The sequence below is a fragment of the Ambystoma mexicanum genome, chromosome 1q (genome assembly GCF_040938575.1).
Source record: "Ambystoma mexicanum isolate Mex_15411 chromosome 1q, UKY_AmexF1_1, whole genome shotgun sequence".
Lineage (NCBI taxonomy): Eukaryota > Metazoa > Chordata > Amphibia > Caudata > Ambystomatidae > Ambystoma > Ambystoma mexicanum.
In genome coordinates, this window is record NC_090922.1 from 939,082,737 (window position 1) to 939,098,037 (window position 15,301).

Below are 15,301 nucleotides of genomic sequence, written 5' to 3' on the forward strand. Positions count from 1 at the left end.
TGTGCATCCGGCACTGCGTGGGGGGGCCTCCTGCACAGGCCCCCGGCTGTGGCTCGCCGACGTTCACCTTGGCCCCGCCTCCCTGGAGCTGGATGAGGGCAGGCTGCTTTCATCCGCCTGGACTCCGCTCGGCTCAGGGGCTGTCTCCTGTTATCCGCCGACCCGCTGGGCCCTCTCGATCGTCCCGGGCGCTGGGCTAGCTCACCTGCGTATGAAGTCGCCAGAACGCCGATTTCACCCCAGGTTTCGCAGGGCAGTGGGGTATCGAGTAGAAAGCAGGGAAAGTATGTGGTCAGGGCAGCAAAATACCAAAATGAGCAGGATGTAGAAGGATGAATTCCGGGCAGTGTGGGAGCTCACTGAGATGCGGCCATCTTGGTTGGCCCGCTAGCGCCCTCTGATGTCCACCACACTTGATTCAATCGCACTGCTTAAAATTACACAGAGCAAACCAAAAGCCCATCTTAACTCCTGGTACACACCGCACCTGAAAACACTACGTACTAAGAAAAAGACAATGCGAGGTTGCATGGACAACAGGACCTTCTAATGAAAACAAAATTATTCTTAGGGATATAACTATCCTCCACAAAAAGGAAATACCGTTTGGCGAAACAGGAAACGTACAAACACCAGACTATCCCAAGCCAATTCAAGCATGAAAGAACTTTTTATCATCTTGAAAGAAATAGAATCTCCCATCCCAGTGCCAGATAATTGTGTTAAAGAAAAATCCTGGTGTACCAACATACAGCAAGCTCTGGCCAATAAAGACACAACTCTTCAGGCCAAAATTGCAAATAAAAAAGCATCACTTAGCCCAGCTACTGCGCCCAAAATTCTCACTACACCTCCTAAAAACACCACCTGCCCCCCTCGCTTAAGTTTTCTAAAGTGTCTATCGTTGAGACAGAAAAAATTACACTATCGCTCAAACCCTATAATTATCAGGGAGACCAATACCCAGCCCAATTGAAAAAGGATGCAGCCAGAGACTTGGCTCCCTTCATCCTGAAACTTATTAATGCTTCATTTGCCACAGGGTCCATACCAAGTAACTTAAAAGAATCCTGGGTGCTCCCCTTACTCAAAAAAACAGACATTAGACCCGCCCATACCTACCAATTACCGCCCAATTACAACAGTGCCCTTTTTTCTAAAAATCATAGATAAAATGGCGTATTCACAAATACAAAAACACCTAGAAGCCAACCACCTGCTAGGAGCATGCCAGTCTGGTTTCCAACCCCAGCACGGGACTGAAACAGCCTTAATAGACCTAAAGGCCCAGATTGACAAGCTCAGGGATAAAGGGAAATCAGCCCTACTCCTCCTTTTGGACTTAGCTGCTTTCGACCTTGTTGACCACAAGGTCTCATGCAGGTATCTGGACTCGGCTGCTCGTTTCTCTGAAGAAGCCATAGCATGGATTCAATCCTTTCTCAACTATAGAACCATGAGAGTCTTTTCCCCCACTGCGGCGGCAGACTCTATCCCCATTACATGCGGAGTGCCCCAGGGGTCATGTGTTTCTCCCACCTTATACAATATCTCGACAAAGAAACTTTTCGATGATCTGGACCTTCTTGGTATCACCTACACTAACTATGCCGATTATACTCCGATTCTCCTACCACTTATTGGTGATTATGACAAGGATTTGGCCTTGGTGAATAGGTGCATCTCATTCAGGCATGGATGGCCACCCATGGAATGGACTATGCCTGAATGATAAGACTGAGATTGTTATCCTAGGCACCTCCTTCACCCTCAAAAAACTGGGTCCCAACTATTCCTCCTTCAACATTGATAACAATCAAATTATCACCGCTCATGATGTGAAAACTCAACTTCTACCTGGACTCTACCCTCTCCTTTAATAAACAGGTCAATGTGATGGCTTCCGCCACTGCTTATACCTGCAAATTGATAAGAGCAGGTAAATCCTTCCTGTCCAACAACAGTAGCATTACCCTGGCTAGAGCTCTTGTTCTATCGAAGTTGGATTATTGTAACTCTCTCTACATTGGGGGCAGCAAGGAAACAATTAAGAGAATCCAACTCCTTCAGAATAATGCTCTCAGAGCAACACTAGGTATATCCAGGTGAGTCCACATTTCTGAAATCAGAAGAGCAAATAATTGGCTCTTGACTCAACAAAATACAGCTAAAAGTGGCTTCCCTTGTATATAAATGTCTGAACAAGGCTGCACCTTGCTATCTCTCTGAGAGATTTACTAGAATAAGTCCTACAAGATCCACCAGATTTTCCAACTCTAACGGCATCTCAATACCTAGATTTAAACTTTCCAGAGTCGGAGGATGCAGCTTCCAGTTCAAAGCAGCTCAACTATGGAACTCCCTACCCCCTATTCTGCGGACAGTTCAACCATACCTTAAATTCTGACAGAACCTCATAAGGTGGATCAAAGATACAGAAAAATAAGCGACAGATTCTACTTACCTAGGACCGACCATGCCTGTCCACCCCCGCCTGGCCTACCTTGTATCTTTGTACATAACTACCTGTCTCTCGGTGTTTACTGTATCGATAGGGTATTTACTGGGTCTATCCTGTAAAAACATGTATGCTTTTGATTTGATCTGATATGTTTATTTATTGTATTTGTATGTGCTCAAACTGTTAAGTAACCAAGCTGTAAATTGTCGTATGCAATGCGCCCTGATACCCTTGGGTCTGGCGCGCAATACAAGTAATAAAACAAACAAACTACAGACCAGATCCAGAAGTCTTATGTTCAACATCGCCCAATAGAGAGTTCAGGTTTTAGATGCAGGTTGCAAGCGACCCAGCCGCTACAGAGTTGGAAAAATGTTCCAGAATCTTGAAATAGAAGCTGCTCTATACAATTGCCAATGTATTTTCCATGTGTCCATTTTGTTCACACAATGTGAATTGAACTTGCCGCCAATGTATCTGCCGAACGCCAAATGGGTGAATGCTTACAGGTTGGGATTAACTCATACAGAATGCCACTTTTCATGTTTTATTAGCTTAATAAACTCCTGGAATCTGGTCCAACATCATAGCACTTGGGCAGATTGTGGGGTCTTCTGAACAAATCATCATTCTCAATGTTTGTTCTTCTGGGGAGACACTGTAGTAGGAAGCCATGCAGAAACAGGGCAGAAAGCAATCTACCTTATGTGGCTAGACTGATTTTACAGCATTATCCAGGGCATTGTTGTCAGTCATGACAGCAATCGGTTTCATAAGGTAACAAGGGAATCTCAGCCATAGCACATTTTATGACTAGTTTATGTACATGAGTAGTGTGTTCTGAATTCAACAATCCTTAGCTGGCGAAGGCTTTGTTTTGAAAATGGCATGCATCATCACAAACAAATCTGACAAATATAATAAACGGGAGTGTCATTTCAATGAAGATTGTTAGTGGAAGAAAAAAAAATCGGAAGAAACATCTTTACCTGAGGAGGGCTTTCCCATTTTCTTAAAAAATCTTCTTTGGCTTTGGCTAGGAATTCTTTCACTGAAAAAAGGAAATGAAAATAATACATATTGAACATGTCCAGCAAAAACACAGTCAACTGGTCAAAATACCTTTAAAAGGACGAGAATTGTTATTAAAGTATCCTGAAAGTATTCCTGTCTATGTTAGCAAGCAGATTCACTTAAACTCAATTTAAATGGTTCCAGTTCCTGTGGAAGTTAGTGCTTTCATAATCTCCTTTAAATATTGTACATAATCGTAAGAAGGGCTACACTTTTGGTCAGTGGGATAGGTGGAATATAGCACTTTGATGAAAAATGAGAAGACCAATCCGAGTAACCACAAAGGATGACAAGGTTACACATTATCAATTATAGTGAGGTATGAATGGATGTGCGGAATGTGAAGAATCTGATGGCGTCCTCACTTCTTCCCCCAATATATCCTCCCCCAGGTGACCAGGGAAAGGCCCTTGGCTATTGGATCTTGACCCTGGGGGTGGATGTGTGAGGGAGGATCACCTGGGTGAGGAGAACGAGCGAGAAATTAGGTACCTTTAGATGACACATGGTATATCCCCTTTTTCCTCTCAAAATGTCCCCTGAATGCCCTAGAGCTTTGTGGGCTACTGTATTTTCCCATTGACATTCACTCATACGCACAACACCACTTTAGTACTGGGAAGAGGAAGAAGCAACAAAGACAAAATACTCTAGAACCAACAATGCCCGTAGTCAGAGAACCATTCATCTATGCAGGATGTTTAAATACCTGCAATGCAAAAAGAAGGGGAACAGTGTTGGCTACGGCTGTTGATGCAAAAGGAACAAATCTCCCTGGGCAGCCGTGCAGGGAGAAGAGCGAGTGCCGTTGTGGTTGAGCAAGGAGGCTCACCGACGAGTGCCGTGGCAAGAAATCAGGCTGCAGGGACGCTGAGAGCAGAGGAGAAGCTCTGGGGCATTCGCAGGTGCTGTCAAGCCGGATGAGGCTTACTGGAGCTCTAACCAGAGACGCTGAGAGAAGGGGAGACTGCGAAAGCCAGAGAGCCGAAGGAAGCGAAAGCAAAGCACTTTAACATAGAAGGTGCTATGGTTCACCGCAAGAGAAACCAAAAGGTGCCAGAAGAGACCGGTGAGTCCCGTGAAGTGGGAAAGGGACACTGGGACATTGGAGGCGGCCTGTGTAAAGCAAAATAGCAAAAAGTAGAAAAGCCTTAACCTAGCCGGGAAAGAAACCAGGTTAAGAGGGGAGAGCCATATCACGATAAACTGAACCAAAGTGAAGACGCAAAAGACACTTCAAGGAGAAACGAGCATTTTTTAATACTGACCCAAATGAAAGTAAGCATTTTGAATACTGATCTAAATAAAAACAGTTGTGTGAAAACTTATGAGGAATTGTTTTATTTGATAGAACAAACTTTGGCCAGAGCCATATGAAATATCATGGAAGTGTGTGGTTGAAAAAAGAAACAAGCATTGGCAAGAGCCACAAGAATACTGGAAAATGTAACATGTGCATAGAGGACAACAAATACAAGTAAAGCTTCAAGAGGCTGTGAAAAGGAGCCTGAACTGAATCCCACTGTAAAACTGAAACAGTGGCAACGTGCAGGTGAAGGAGAAATCAGTTAGGTGATATTGGTTGTGTGGCCTGTGATGGGTGGACCGTGTCGTCCAACGCCTAGACCGAGGACACCCACCTATGGAAAAGCCAACTGAAATACCTGCAACAGAGATTGTGGGTGCATCTGAAGGAAACCTAGTGTGAACTGGAACTGAGCAGATGAACTTTGTGAAATTGGTGAAAGACTTGAAGCCTTGGGGAAGGGAGACCCCTTTCTGTGAGCTATTCTGAAACCTTTGGAGAAGGGAACCCTCTTCTTTTGGGACTTTGAGGACTATCTTCGATCATGGGAAAGGGACATCCTTTCCAACCCAGAGCTGGCCGAAGCTTGGAACTGTTATTTGAACACTTATGATTTTGACGCTAACATCCCTACACATTGTATATAAATAGATACAAGCGCAATTGTAGGTTTATGACACAGACATTTAATTTGGACATCCTGACAGACTATCCTTCTCATTTCAGTAGCAAAATTCCCATCTTATTATAGGGCAAGTTAGGCCTTCTTTTGATTTAATAAAAGAACAAAGAGTAAACTTGAATTCAGTTGTGTGTGTGTCTACTTCATGATGTGTTCACAGGACGCACACAGTACGCCACGTGTTAATGCACCAAGGTTATCAGGATATACAAAGAAAATATTAATGGAATAGATCCATGTTTCTCATCCAATTACATAAGAGGTGTCAGAAATTAGCAAGACTATTCAAGACAGAAAAAAAGGGTGAGTCATTTTAGCTAACAACGATACCTTTCCAAGAAAGGCATAAGCAGTTGCAAAAACATAACATTGTGTGTCCAACAAATGCTCTAAAATTGATTCACCGGCACTTCCAGTTAATAGGTGGTCATAACATTTGTGGATCAAGCTTTCAAATGAAGTAAAAAAAAAAAAACAAATCCCATAACTTCTGACTTAATTCTGATACTAAAGGAAGCATTTTACCTTCAACTTTCCTGTATAAAAATACGACAGAACAATTGAAATAAATAAAAAGCAGTAGACTGTCCAGAAATCTACAACACCCATACAATATCTATTTCTTACGGGTGATTTTTCTATATTAGATAAATCCATCCTGCAAAAATGATAAAGGAGTACAAAAGGGAATATTAAAGCCCTGTCTACCCCTTTCACAATTCCTCCACTCAATGACCTCCCAGAATGGGATATCAAATTAAGAAAATCACCAATGTTTTAAAAAACGTTGTTTGCAAGGAAAAATAACAAAGCATTTCAAATCACCAAAAACAATGAAAATAAAAAGATGCTGGCCAACAGCCAATGTCAAATTGTATTATGTAGATAAAGATCAGCTGTCACTTGTCAGCATCCTGCATGCCTTATTGCAAACGCAACCGGACTCTCCCTCTTTCTCCAGTGCCCTTTCTACCGCTCTTCTTCCAGTACCCGTCAATGAGAATTTATGGTTTTAGATTAACTTGAGCACACCGTTAGAGGCGTGATCTTTACAAGAATATGGTAGGTTAAATATGTATACATTCACATTAGCTGGGGTAATGTTGATTGGGGAAAAGACAGACAGAAAGACAAGCAGTTCCAGTACATGGTGACATTATGTTGAAACAGTACTCCTGCCACCACCCTTCCCTTTACACTTAACAGCAAAAGGGACAATAAACTGGAACAGGAGTCTCGATAATCCATTTAAAAACCAAACCAGGACAAGGTGCATAATCTAGTGGGGCAGAGCAGGTCCACATTGCATTTTGCTGCCAGTAGTAGAAAGGGAAACCAAGTTGTGTAAACATTATGCAGGCTCATATACAGAACACGTGTCATCCATCACCAAGACGTGCCAGCATTTAGCGAGCCAATTAATCTAGTGGTGGGGAGACAATTTACCCCACAGAGAGACAACACACCACTTAGCTGCTTGAATTTAATTAACACTTATTTCCCTGAAAAAAAAAAATCTGACTTCAATACCTGAAACCATCAATGAAAAATCTGATAATTTGGGACGACATACCCAAGCATCTCCCCAATAGTGGTCTGACCTCCAACTAGAAGTTACTTAACTGTGGCCAAACCCACTGTATATGTCCTATATGAACCAATCATCTCACAATCATCTCACACGTGAGATTCATCGGTGTAGAATGTATGCAACCTGCCAGGAATGTATCGCTAGCAGTACATGATCTTGTATTGCAGTGCTCTGCAATCCTTGTCTCTCCGGGTGTCTTGGGCTACAACTACCATCAGCACTAGCCAGCATAGTCGATGGTGAGAGACCACAAGAGTTCTAGTCTAAAACCTATGGAGAGCAGCAGGTTACAGAGCTTGGTTGTATTGTAGCTCACACCTGTACTCTTTTTGACATCTTAACAATTATCTGTTACACTTACTCCTCAAATACTCTTTCTAGATCTTTTACCCATCCCTTTTATGCGCCTCTAGTTTGGGTATTAACCTTCCACCTGATGTTATATAGGGTTTAGAGTATGTCTTTAGCAGACTGTGGCATTGGAAGGGTTTTCTCTAATTTGGTTGCAGTTCTACTCAAGTCTGATCTACACTGAAGTTGATTTAGATACCAGTTTTGAAATATATTTTCTGAGAGACCAAAATTGGTCTTGCGAGCTGAGAAACTCGAAAGAAATCTCAGAATTTGAGGTTAACCAACCAAACACTGACCCTGGTGTAAAAACCTTTTTTTTAAAAAAAAAAAAGGGTTCAGAAGCAATGGTGTAAAAAGTGGGGGGCAAATAGAACATCCCATGCTTCCTCTTCATTGCAACTTGCCCCAAGCAAGGGTTCACGGTGGAAAGGGCGCATAGGGCCCAAGTGAGAAGACCCCAACCGGGAGCCCCAACCAGAGCGATCATCGCCAAGAGCCTGAATCATAAGGACAGGGAGAAAATCCTTGAACATCTACGCAAAGGTGGGATGATGACTAGATCGTCAGCCACAGTCCCAGGGTATCCAGACTACACCTTGGGGATACAGAGAGAACGACTACAGTATGTGGTGATCAAGAGGCGGCTACGAGAATCCGGCTTCAAGTACATGTTTTTGTACCCAGCAGGGCTGAAATTCTTACACAAGAACACAGTGTTTTTCTTTGAGACGCCTGAAGATGCGGCGAGCTGGCTAGACAAGCTGGGATGCCCGGATGGTGCGGGGAGCCAGCTTCAAAACGAGCAGGATAAGTGACCCCAGCATTGTTCCCATCCGTACTATAAAATGATGTAATTGACGTTAGATCCCAAGGGGCTCATCATGAAAGTATAGTAATGTAGACATTGGACGCTTCTTGCTCTTGTGGAATGGGTCTTTGGGCACAAATTGTGCATAATATGGCTTTTGAGTAATCTGGCTTAATGCAGGAGACAGTGAAGGAATATGTCCTCACCCCCCCACCCAGTAGTTGGTTTAATAGGGATACAATTAGTAGGGTATCCCCCTGCGGAGTTACGAATATTGGGGTGGCCGAGAAGGACTTGATGCAGGATAGCCTAAGATCCAGGGATGGAGCTGGGCAGTTGGGTATGGGTCGGGAGGTGGGTGAGGGGGGTAATTGGGGAGTTGGGAGGGATGTTGGGGGTGTTAACGGGGTACGAGCCTACAATCACAAGCCAAGGAGAAAAAGGGTGGGAGAGGGAGAGCGGGCCCATAATGACAAACCACGAGAGAAGAGAAGGAAGGTGAGAGGGGTGTTGAGAGAAGAGGGGGAGTGAGCATACACCTATAAAGCACTGCGCAGTGAGCAGAAGACAAGGGAGGACAGGGGTGGAACAGTGTATGGATAAGATGGTGGGCCTCAAGATAGCGACCTGGAATGTCAGGGGGCTCAATAGTTACTTGAAGAGGAATAAGGTCATGATGTATTTAAGGAGACAGAGAATCGATATAGCTTTATTACAGGAAACTCACTTGACAAAAGAAAAACAGGAAGTGGTGGGGAAGAAATGGAGAGGGAGCAACATATTCGGCGTATGCCAGAGGGGCAATTACGTGGAGAGCACTGCATTTCCCCTTAAGTTGTTACAGTCCACCATAGAGCCAGATGAGAGGATGGTGCTAATAAGAGGACTAGTGGAAAACAGAGCTAAGCATCATCAACACATATGCCCCGAACCAAGATGCTACCAGCTACTTCAGAACTCTATATGGCAAGATCAGCCCATATATCGGAGGGGGGGGGCAGTTATATGGGGAGGGGACTTTAATTGCACGCTAGATCCCAGGATTGACAGATTAGATGAGAAGATGGAGAAGGCCACCCCAGTAGCTAAAGCTCTGAAGACCCTATTAAGGGACTTTCAATTAGTGCACATATGGAGGATACACCACCCACAGGATAGGCAATATTCTCACTACTTTGCCTCACAAAACCTGCACACGCGGTTAGACTACATATTTGCGGCACCGGATCGGACAGGGGAACTAGTGCAGTCAGAATACCTCTCAGACCACTCGCCACTGATTATAGCATGGCAGTACTCGCTGCCCAGAGCACGGATCCCGACATGGAGGCTTAGGGCTGAAGCTTTGAAAGACACTGTTTAGAGAGGACCTGAAGAAAGAAATAGTGGAATACTTTGAATACAACGTTGGAAGCGTAGAATCGGCTGGCACATTATGGGTGACATTTAAGCTGGTGGTGACGGGGGCAGTAAGAGCTAGATCCAAAGGCCTGCAAGGTGGAATAATGCATGAGTTACACGAAGCAGAAATTAGAGATAATAATGCGCAGGGGAGGGCATTCCCCAGAGGAGGCTGTAACCATACGACAACTGCAACAGGATTGCAGGGATTACTGGGAGAGATTATGCAACCTGAATTATAAAAGATACGTTGAAAGACAGCACACGGAGGGAGATAAACCAGGCATGTTGTTAGCCTGGTTGTACAAGAGTGAGACACCCAGACAAACAATCAGAGCTGTACGGGGGATGTATGGACAAATACTAGATACCCAGGAAGGAGTGAATAAAAGCTTTTTAGAGTTATACCAGCGACTGTACATGGATGTTGATGAGGGGGAAGAGATTGATGTGATGGTAACGGTGAAGGACATCAGCCTTACCAAATTGGAGGCAGCGGAGAGGGAGAACTTAGAAGCCCCAATTATGTTAGTGGAATTGGAAGCAGTGAGCAAGCTCTTACCTACTAGTAAAGCTCCAGGGGCGGATGGACTCCCTAACAAGATTTACAAAATGTACAAGACTGAGTTGCTCCCCCCGCTAATAGCAATATTAAATGAGGCGTTAGATAGGGGAATGCTGCCGGAGTCTCTGAGGGAGGCAATTATCATCCCGCTTCTTAAGCCTAATAAATAATGCATGGACTGCGGGTCATATAGACCGCTATCCATGCTTAACCAAGATAGCAAATACGTACGGCAGTGCTGGCAAATAGGCCGCGACCTGTTATTAATAAACTCATATCCTGACCAGACCGGGTACCTTCCGCGCAGCAGCATATCCGATAATCTCAGAAGGCTCTATCATGTTATAGAACAAACTGAAAGGGACCCCCCAGGAGGTTGCAATGATTTCATTAGATGCAGTCAAGGCCTTCGACTCTGTCACTTCGACTCTGTCAAATGGACTTGGTTGATGACAGCCCTGAAGGAACACGGGGTTGGGCCCACGTACTTGAGGTGGGTCCAACTGCTGTACAGTAAACCACTGGCTCAAGTTAGGATGGGACCAACCATCTCAGAACGATGGCAACTCAGCAGGGGTACTAGACAGGGATGTCTGTGGTCTCTGATGCTCTTTATTTTAGCGCTAGAACACTTAGAGATATATTTGAGGCAACAATATGGAGAGGTGGGTATCAGTACGAAGAGAGGGCAACATTTGAAATCAATGTATGCTGATGATATGCTGTTGTATTTGAGATATCCTGAAGAGAACCTACAATATATTCAGGAAGTAATGGGGCGATACGCGGTGCTGTCTGGCATCACAGTGAACCCCAAGAAATGTATATTTCCCCAGGGTAGATATAAATGGATACCACGAGAGGAACTGCCGGTATTACAAATACAATGGGAGACCGGGACCTTTAGATACCTGGGGATTGATGTACATCACAGTGTAGAGGTCGAACACAAACAAAACACAGAAGGCGGTGGCGAACACTGAAAACAGTATGAAGTTATGGGCCAAGTTCCGTTTGACCATGATGGGGAGAGTGGCACTGTTAAAGGTGGTGGTACTACCTAGGCTGTTACACTACTTTGTGAATATACCATATATGATACCCAAGCGATTCTTTGTTAAAATACAGGGTATATGTAGGGGGTTCAGATAGCACAACAGTAGGAACAGAATATTGTTATGGAAATTGCAAAACACATATGACCAAGGGAGCATTAAATTGCCCATTTTCGAGATGTACTATCTGGCCAGCCAACTGCAGTATGTGGCGAGGTGTTTATCGGAAGACTCCACATCGGAGTCCGGGTTGTTGAGGGCTGAATGTGTCCCGTTTTTCTTGAAAGAATGGATATGGTTGCCAAAATTACAGCAAGGAGGAGAGACAAGAATGTGGGACTTGGGATGGAAGATATGGCGACGGGCTTGCTGGGCCATGGAGAGCCTGTTCCTGTGTTCCCCACAGATGCCACTAGTGGCACTGAATGGAGTGGATGAGCAATTGAGGAAGATAGTCCGGAAGCATTGGGAACTGATTGATATAGCAATGCTGGGGGGTGTGTGGCAGGATGGGAAGGGGGTGGAGTTTGATACACTGGTAGATGACACCGGACTACACCAGGGACAGTACATCACTTACACTAGGTTGGTACGGAAGATAAAAGACACGTGGTCAGAAATAGTGCTGGAGAGTCAGCCCGACACGGCCATAGAAAAAAAGATGTATGCGTCCGACAGAGGCAATCAGGTCTCCCGAATCTACGAACTGCTGATGTCAAGGGTGGGGAAGGAGGGGACTCAGCTGAGACAGGATTGGGAAGAGGAAGCTGGGGAATCTCTGAGTGGTGGGTTGTGGGCGAGGGTACAAGGATACCACAAAGTGTCCAGGAATGCGAGGTTGCAACAAATCCAGTTATATGTTACCCACAGAGTGTATATGACAACTCAGAAGATTGCCAAGTTTAAGAACGCAGGAACACAAACATGTCCTAAATGTGGGGAGGAGAATGTGGGACTGGCGCACATGTTCTGGGCGTGCCCGGAAGTAAGGAGATTCTGGAGGGAGGTGGCCCACCGCTTGACCGAAAAGGAGATTAGGCTGGAGGTGGAATCTTTGTGGGCATGTATGGTGGGGGAGTTCCCCAGGCCTCATAAGTTGAAACATGTGAGTAAACTCCTGGCTTATATACTTGCCAAGCGCAGAATTGCCATGAGCTGGAAAGTAAATAATAGACCAAAAGTAGAAGTCTAGTGGCACGACCTTCATAAGTGGGCGGATGCTGAAAGGGTGTTGTGGAGTGAAGCAGTTAATAGAGGGGGAGATGAAGCAGCAGAAACATTGATAGCATGGAGGCACTTAGTAGCTACACTGTCCGGCTCTGCCCAGACGTGCCTAGAAGACGATGGCTCCTCAGGGGAAGCAGAGGAAGGGTTGTCCTCGAGTGATGGAAGGCAGTGATGTGGGGTAAGCTCGAGATAAGGGGGTGGAGGGGGGGACGGTGGACACGTCGTCTAAGTGCAAACAATACTTGAAATGTATAGTTGTTTGCTTTTTTTTTTGGTTGGTTGTTGAAATAAATAATAATTGTTTTAAAAAATAAACTATTGGGAGGGGTGGACAGAGCATCCGCAGAGAACTTCCTCATCGCAGTAGAGGCTAAAAGCCCACTGACCACCAGAGAAGGGTCTGGGACCCCGACATAAGTACACTAAGCATCCGAGGAAAACATCCTTGTCACAGTGGCAGGGAAAAGTCCACTGAGGCCTTGAGAAGGATTTGGAACTTTGCCAATTCCACAAAAAGGGTGCAAAAGAAATATCAAGTTGAGAGATACAGAAAAGAACTCTCAAACACCCGGGGAAGGGAATCATTCACCCCATCTTTGTTTTTAACTATATTGGAGTATCTGGACCATTCTCCTGGTCTTGAAAGTTGAAGAAACTGAAAGCCCATTGATCAAGAAGCACAAGGGGAAGGGAGTCAACCCCCCTGGCTTTGGTGGTAACTAAATTGGAGTGCAAACCAATGCCAGGAGAAGAGGGTCATTATCCTGGTTCTGAAAGTTGACTGCGGCAAAGGTTTGTTGGAACCACAAGCCTGGGGAAGGGAGTCATTGGCCCTGGCATCCTTTTGCCAAAGACTATTACTGGAAATACCAGCTAAATACCAGGAGAAGGGAGACATTCTCCTGAAGAAGGAACCTTCGGTTGGCTTATTCTTTAGTTGTAGTGTAAGGGATAGAAGTAGGTTATGAGAGGACAGTTGACTTTGATTTCGATAGACATTCTGACAAGATCCTTTAGTATCAGTTTGAGGCAGGAAAACCACTCTTCCTTTTTGATAAATGCATGTTTTTACAAACCAAAACGCTACCCGTGTCAGCATCCTTCTTTGACCCCCTTACAAATCCCTCTCCTGAATTCCAACTCCCTAATTCTGTTTGTACAGTGTGGCTTGTCAGCACCTATTATGTTTAATGTCTGCCACTTTGGGAGAACCGAAAAGCCCACTATGCTCCTGGAAACCATGCAAACAGCAGCCAAACTAGGTAAAAATCCCAACAACATATGTACAGTGGGCCTTTCTTTTAAAGGGTACCCTGCTTCAACTCTATGTCACATATAGTGGACAGGAGCAGGGGAACTGCTTCAGAGCCTTTTATGTTGCACCAAGATGCCTCAAAGTGCCACAACTTTGGGTCGCTATGCTCCCTTACCTCATTCCCACCAGGTCTCACAGTGGGAGGTACAGATTGGCACAACAGCAACCTCCCATTATTGTCAGTATTGGTTATCAATCCAGATAGCTTGCTAGTCCCTTACAAAGACATACTCCTCGCTGATCAGTTTCTTCACTGAGGTTTTGCCTCTTCTTCAGGGGGGATCTCATCACCTTACTTGCCCTTCTTATGCAGTTGAGCTGTGCCCTGCATATCAAGACTGTTTCTCTCCTTGGGCTCAATCACAACGTATGAGTGTCTCACCACTTACTGTGGCTCGTTGGGGAACATTAGCTTTGCTGCTGAATCTCAGGTTCCAGGATACAACAGCTCAGGGACCTATAGTTGCTTACATGACGAGCTGCATAATTTTGGGGGTCCTAACATGCTCTACTTTGGGCCTTTGTTCGAGCACAAGCCTTCATATTTTGTGTTTACCTCTGCTCTTAATAAGCTGGCAAAATATGTTCTCTATTTAAGGGCTCAACCATGTGTGTAAGAGCGATTGGGATTTCCCTCCCTCCACCCCTCTCAACTATACCCATTTAAAAGAAAATGAGCACACAATGACGTTTCAAGTCCATTAATGTCACTGTTTGCACCCTGGGGCACTTCTTAAGGCAGATGATGAACATAGGCAACCAAGCCATTTTGCTGTCCTCAAAGAAACCTAACATATAATACAATATTAAAATGGGGGAAGAGAACTTGGTTCAGATGGAAGGGTTAATTATTTTTCTACTAAACACCATTGTTCAAAATGTATTCCACAAACAATCTAAAGTGGTACATGTCAAACAAACAAATGTATGTCCACAAATAGTGAAAAAGTAATGTATTTGTAAATATATAGTGACTGATAATTAAATGAAAGTAAAGTACGATCAATATAAGCTCAATGAGGTAATAAAACCGTACATAATGAATCCATTTCTGGTAATACTTTTCCAAGTGAAGTTTGGTCTGAATCTCATTTGGCTGACAAAATAATTTATGAAGATCAGAACTCACCCGTACATCTATCACAAAGCCTTTTGAGGACCAACAGGAATGTTGGCGAGGCATTGCAAATACTTCAAGAGTGAATTTCCGATACACTTTGTGCACCATATGAAACGGTCCTGCATCTTGGCTTTCCAAATTACCAGCATCCTCCTATAGAGATTTATTAGGGTCCAGCTCTTTTATTACAGCCAGTATACATGCCAAATCACCTGTTGATAATCCTAGCATTGATGCTTGGAGCATGTGCACTCCATGAAGCTACATTCAACACAGACGTTTAGTATGAGTCTGCACGATGACTATATTCCTTGAAAACTGGTTCTGTAAGACATCTTTATT

At 44.4% G+C, this 15,301-nt stretch overlaps 1 protein-coding gene across 3 annotated transcripts in view; it reads right to left on the minus strand.

Moving 5' to 3' along the window:
* PRKACB (protein kinase cAMP-activated catalytic subunit beta) overlaps positions 1-15,301 on the minus strand; it is a 1,065,959-nt gene that overhangs the window by 805,978 nt on the left and 244,680 nt on the right. For all 3 annotated transcript variants that reach the window (XM_069641606.1, XM_069641607.1, XM_069641608.1), the window contains exon 2: positions 3,451-3,512. In XM_069641606.1, coding sequence (XP_069497707.1) covers positions 3,451-3,512 — 62 coding nt within the window. The remainder of the gene's footprint in view (positions 1-3,450; positions 3,513-15,301) is intronic.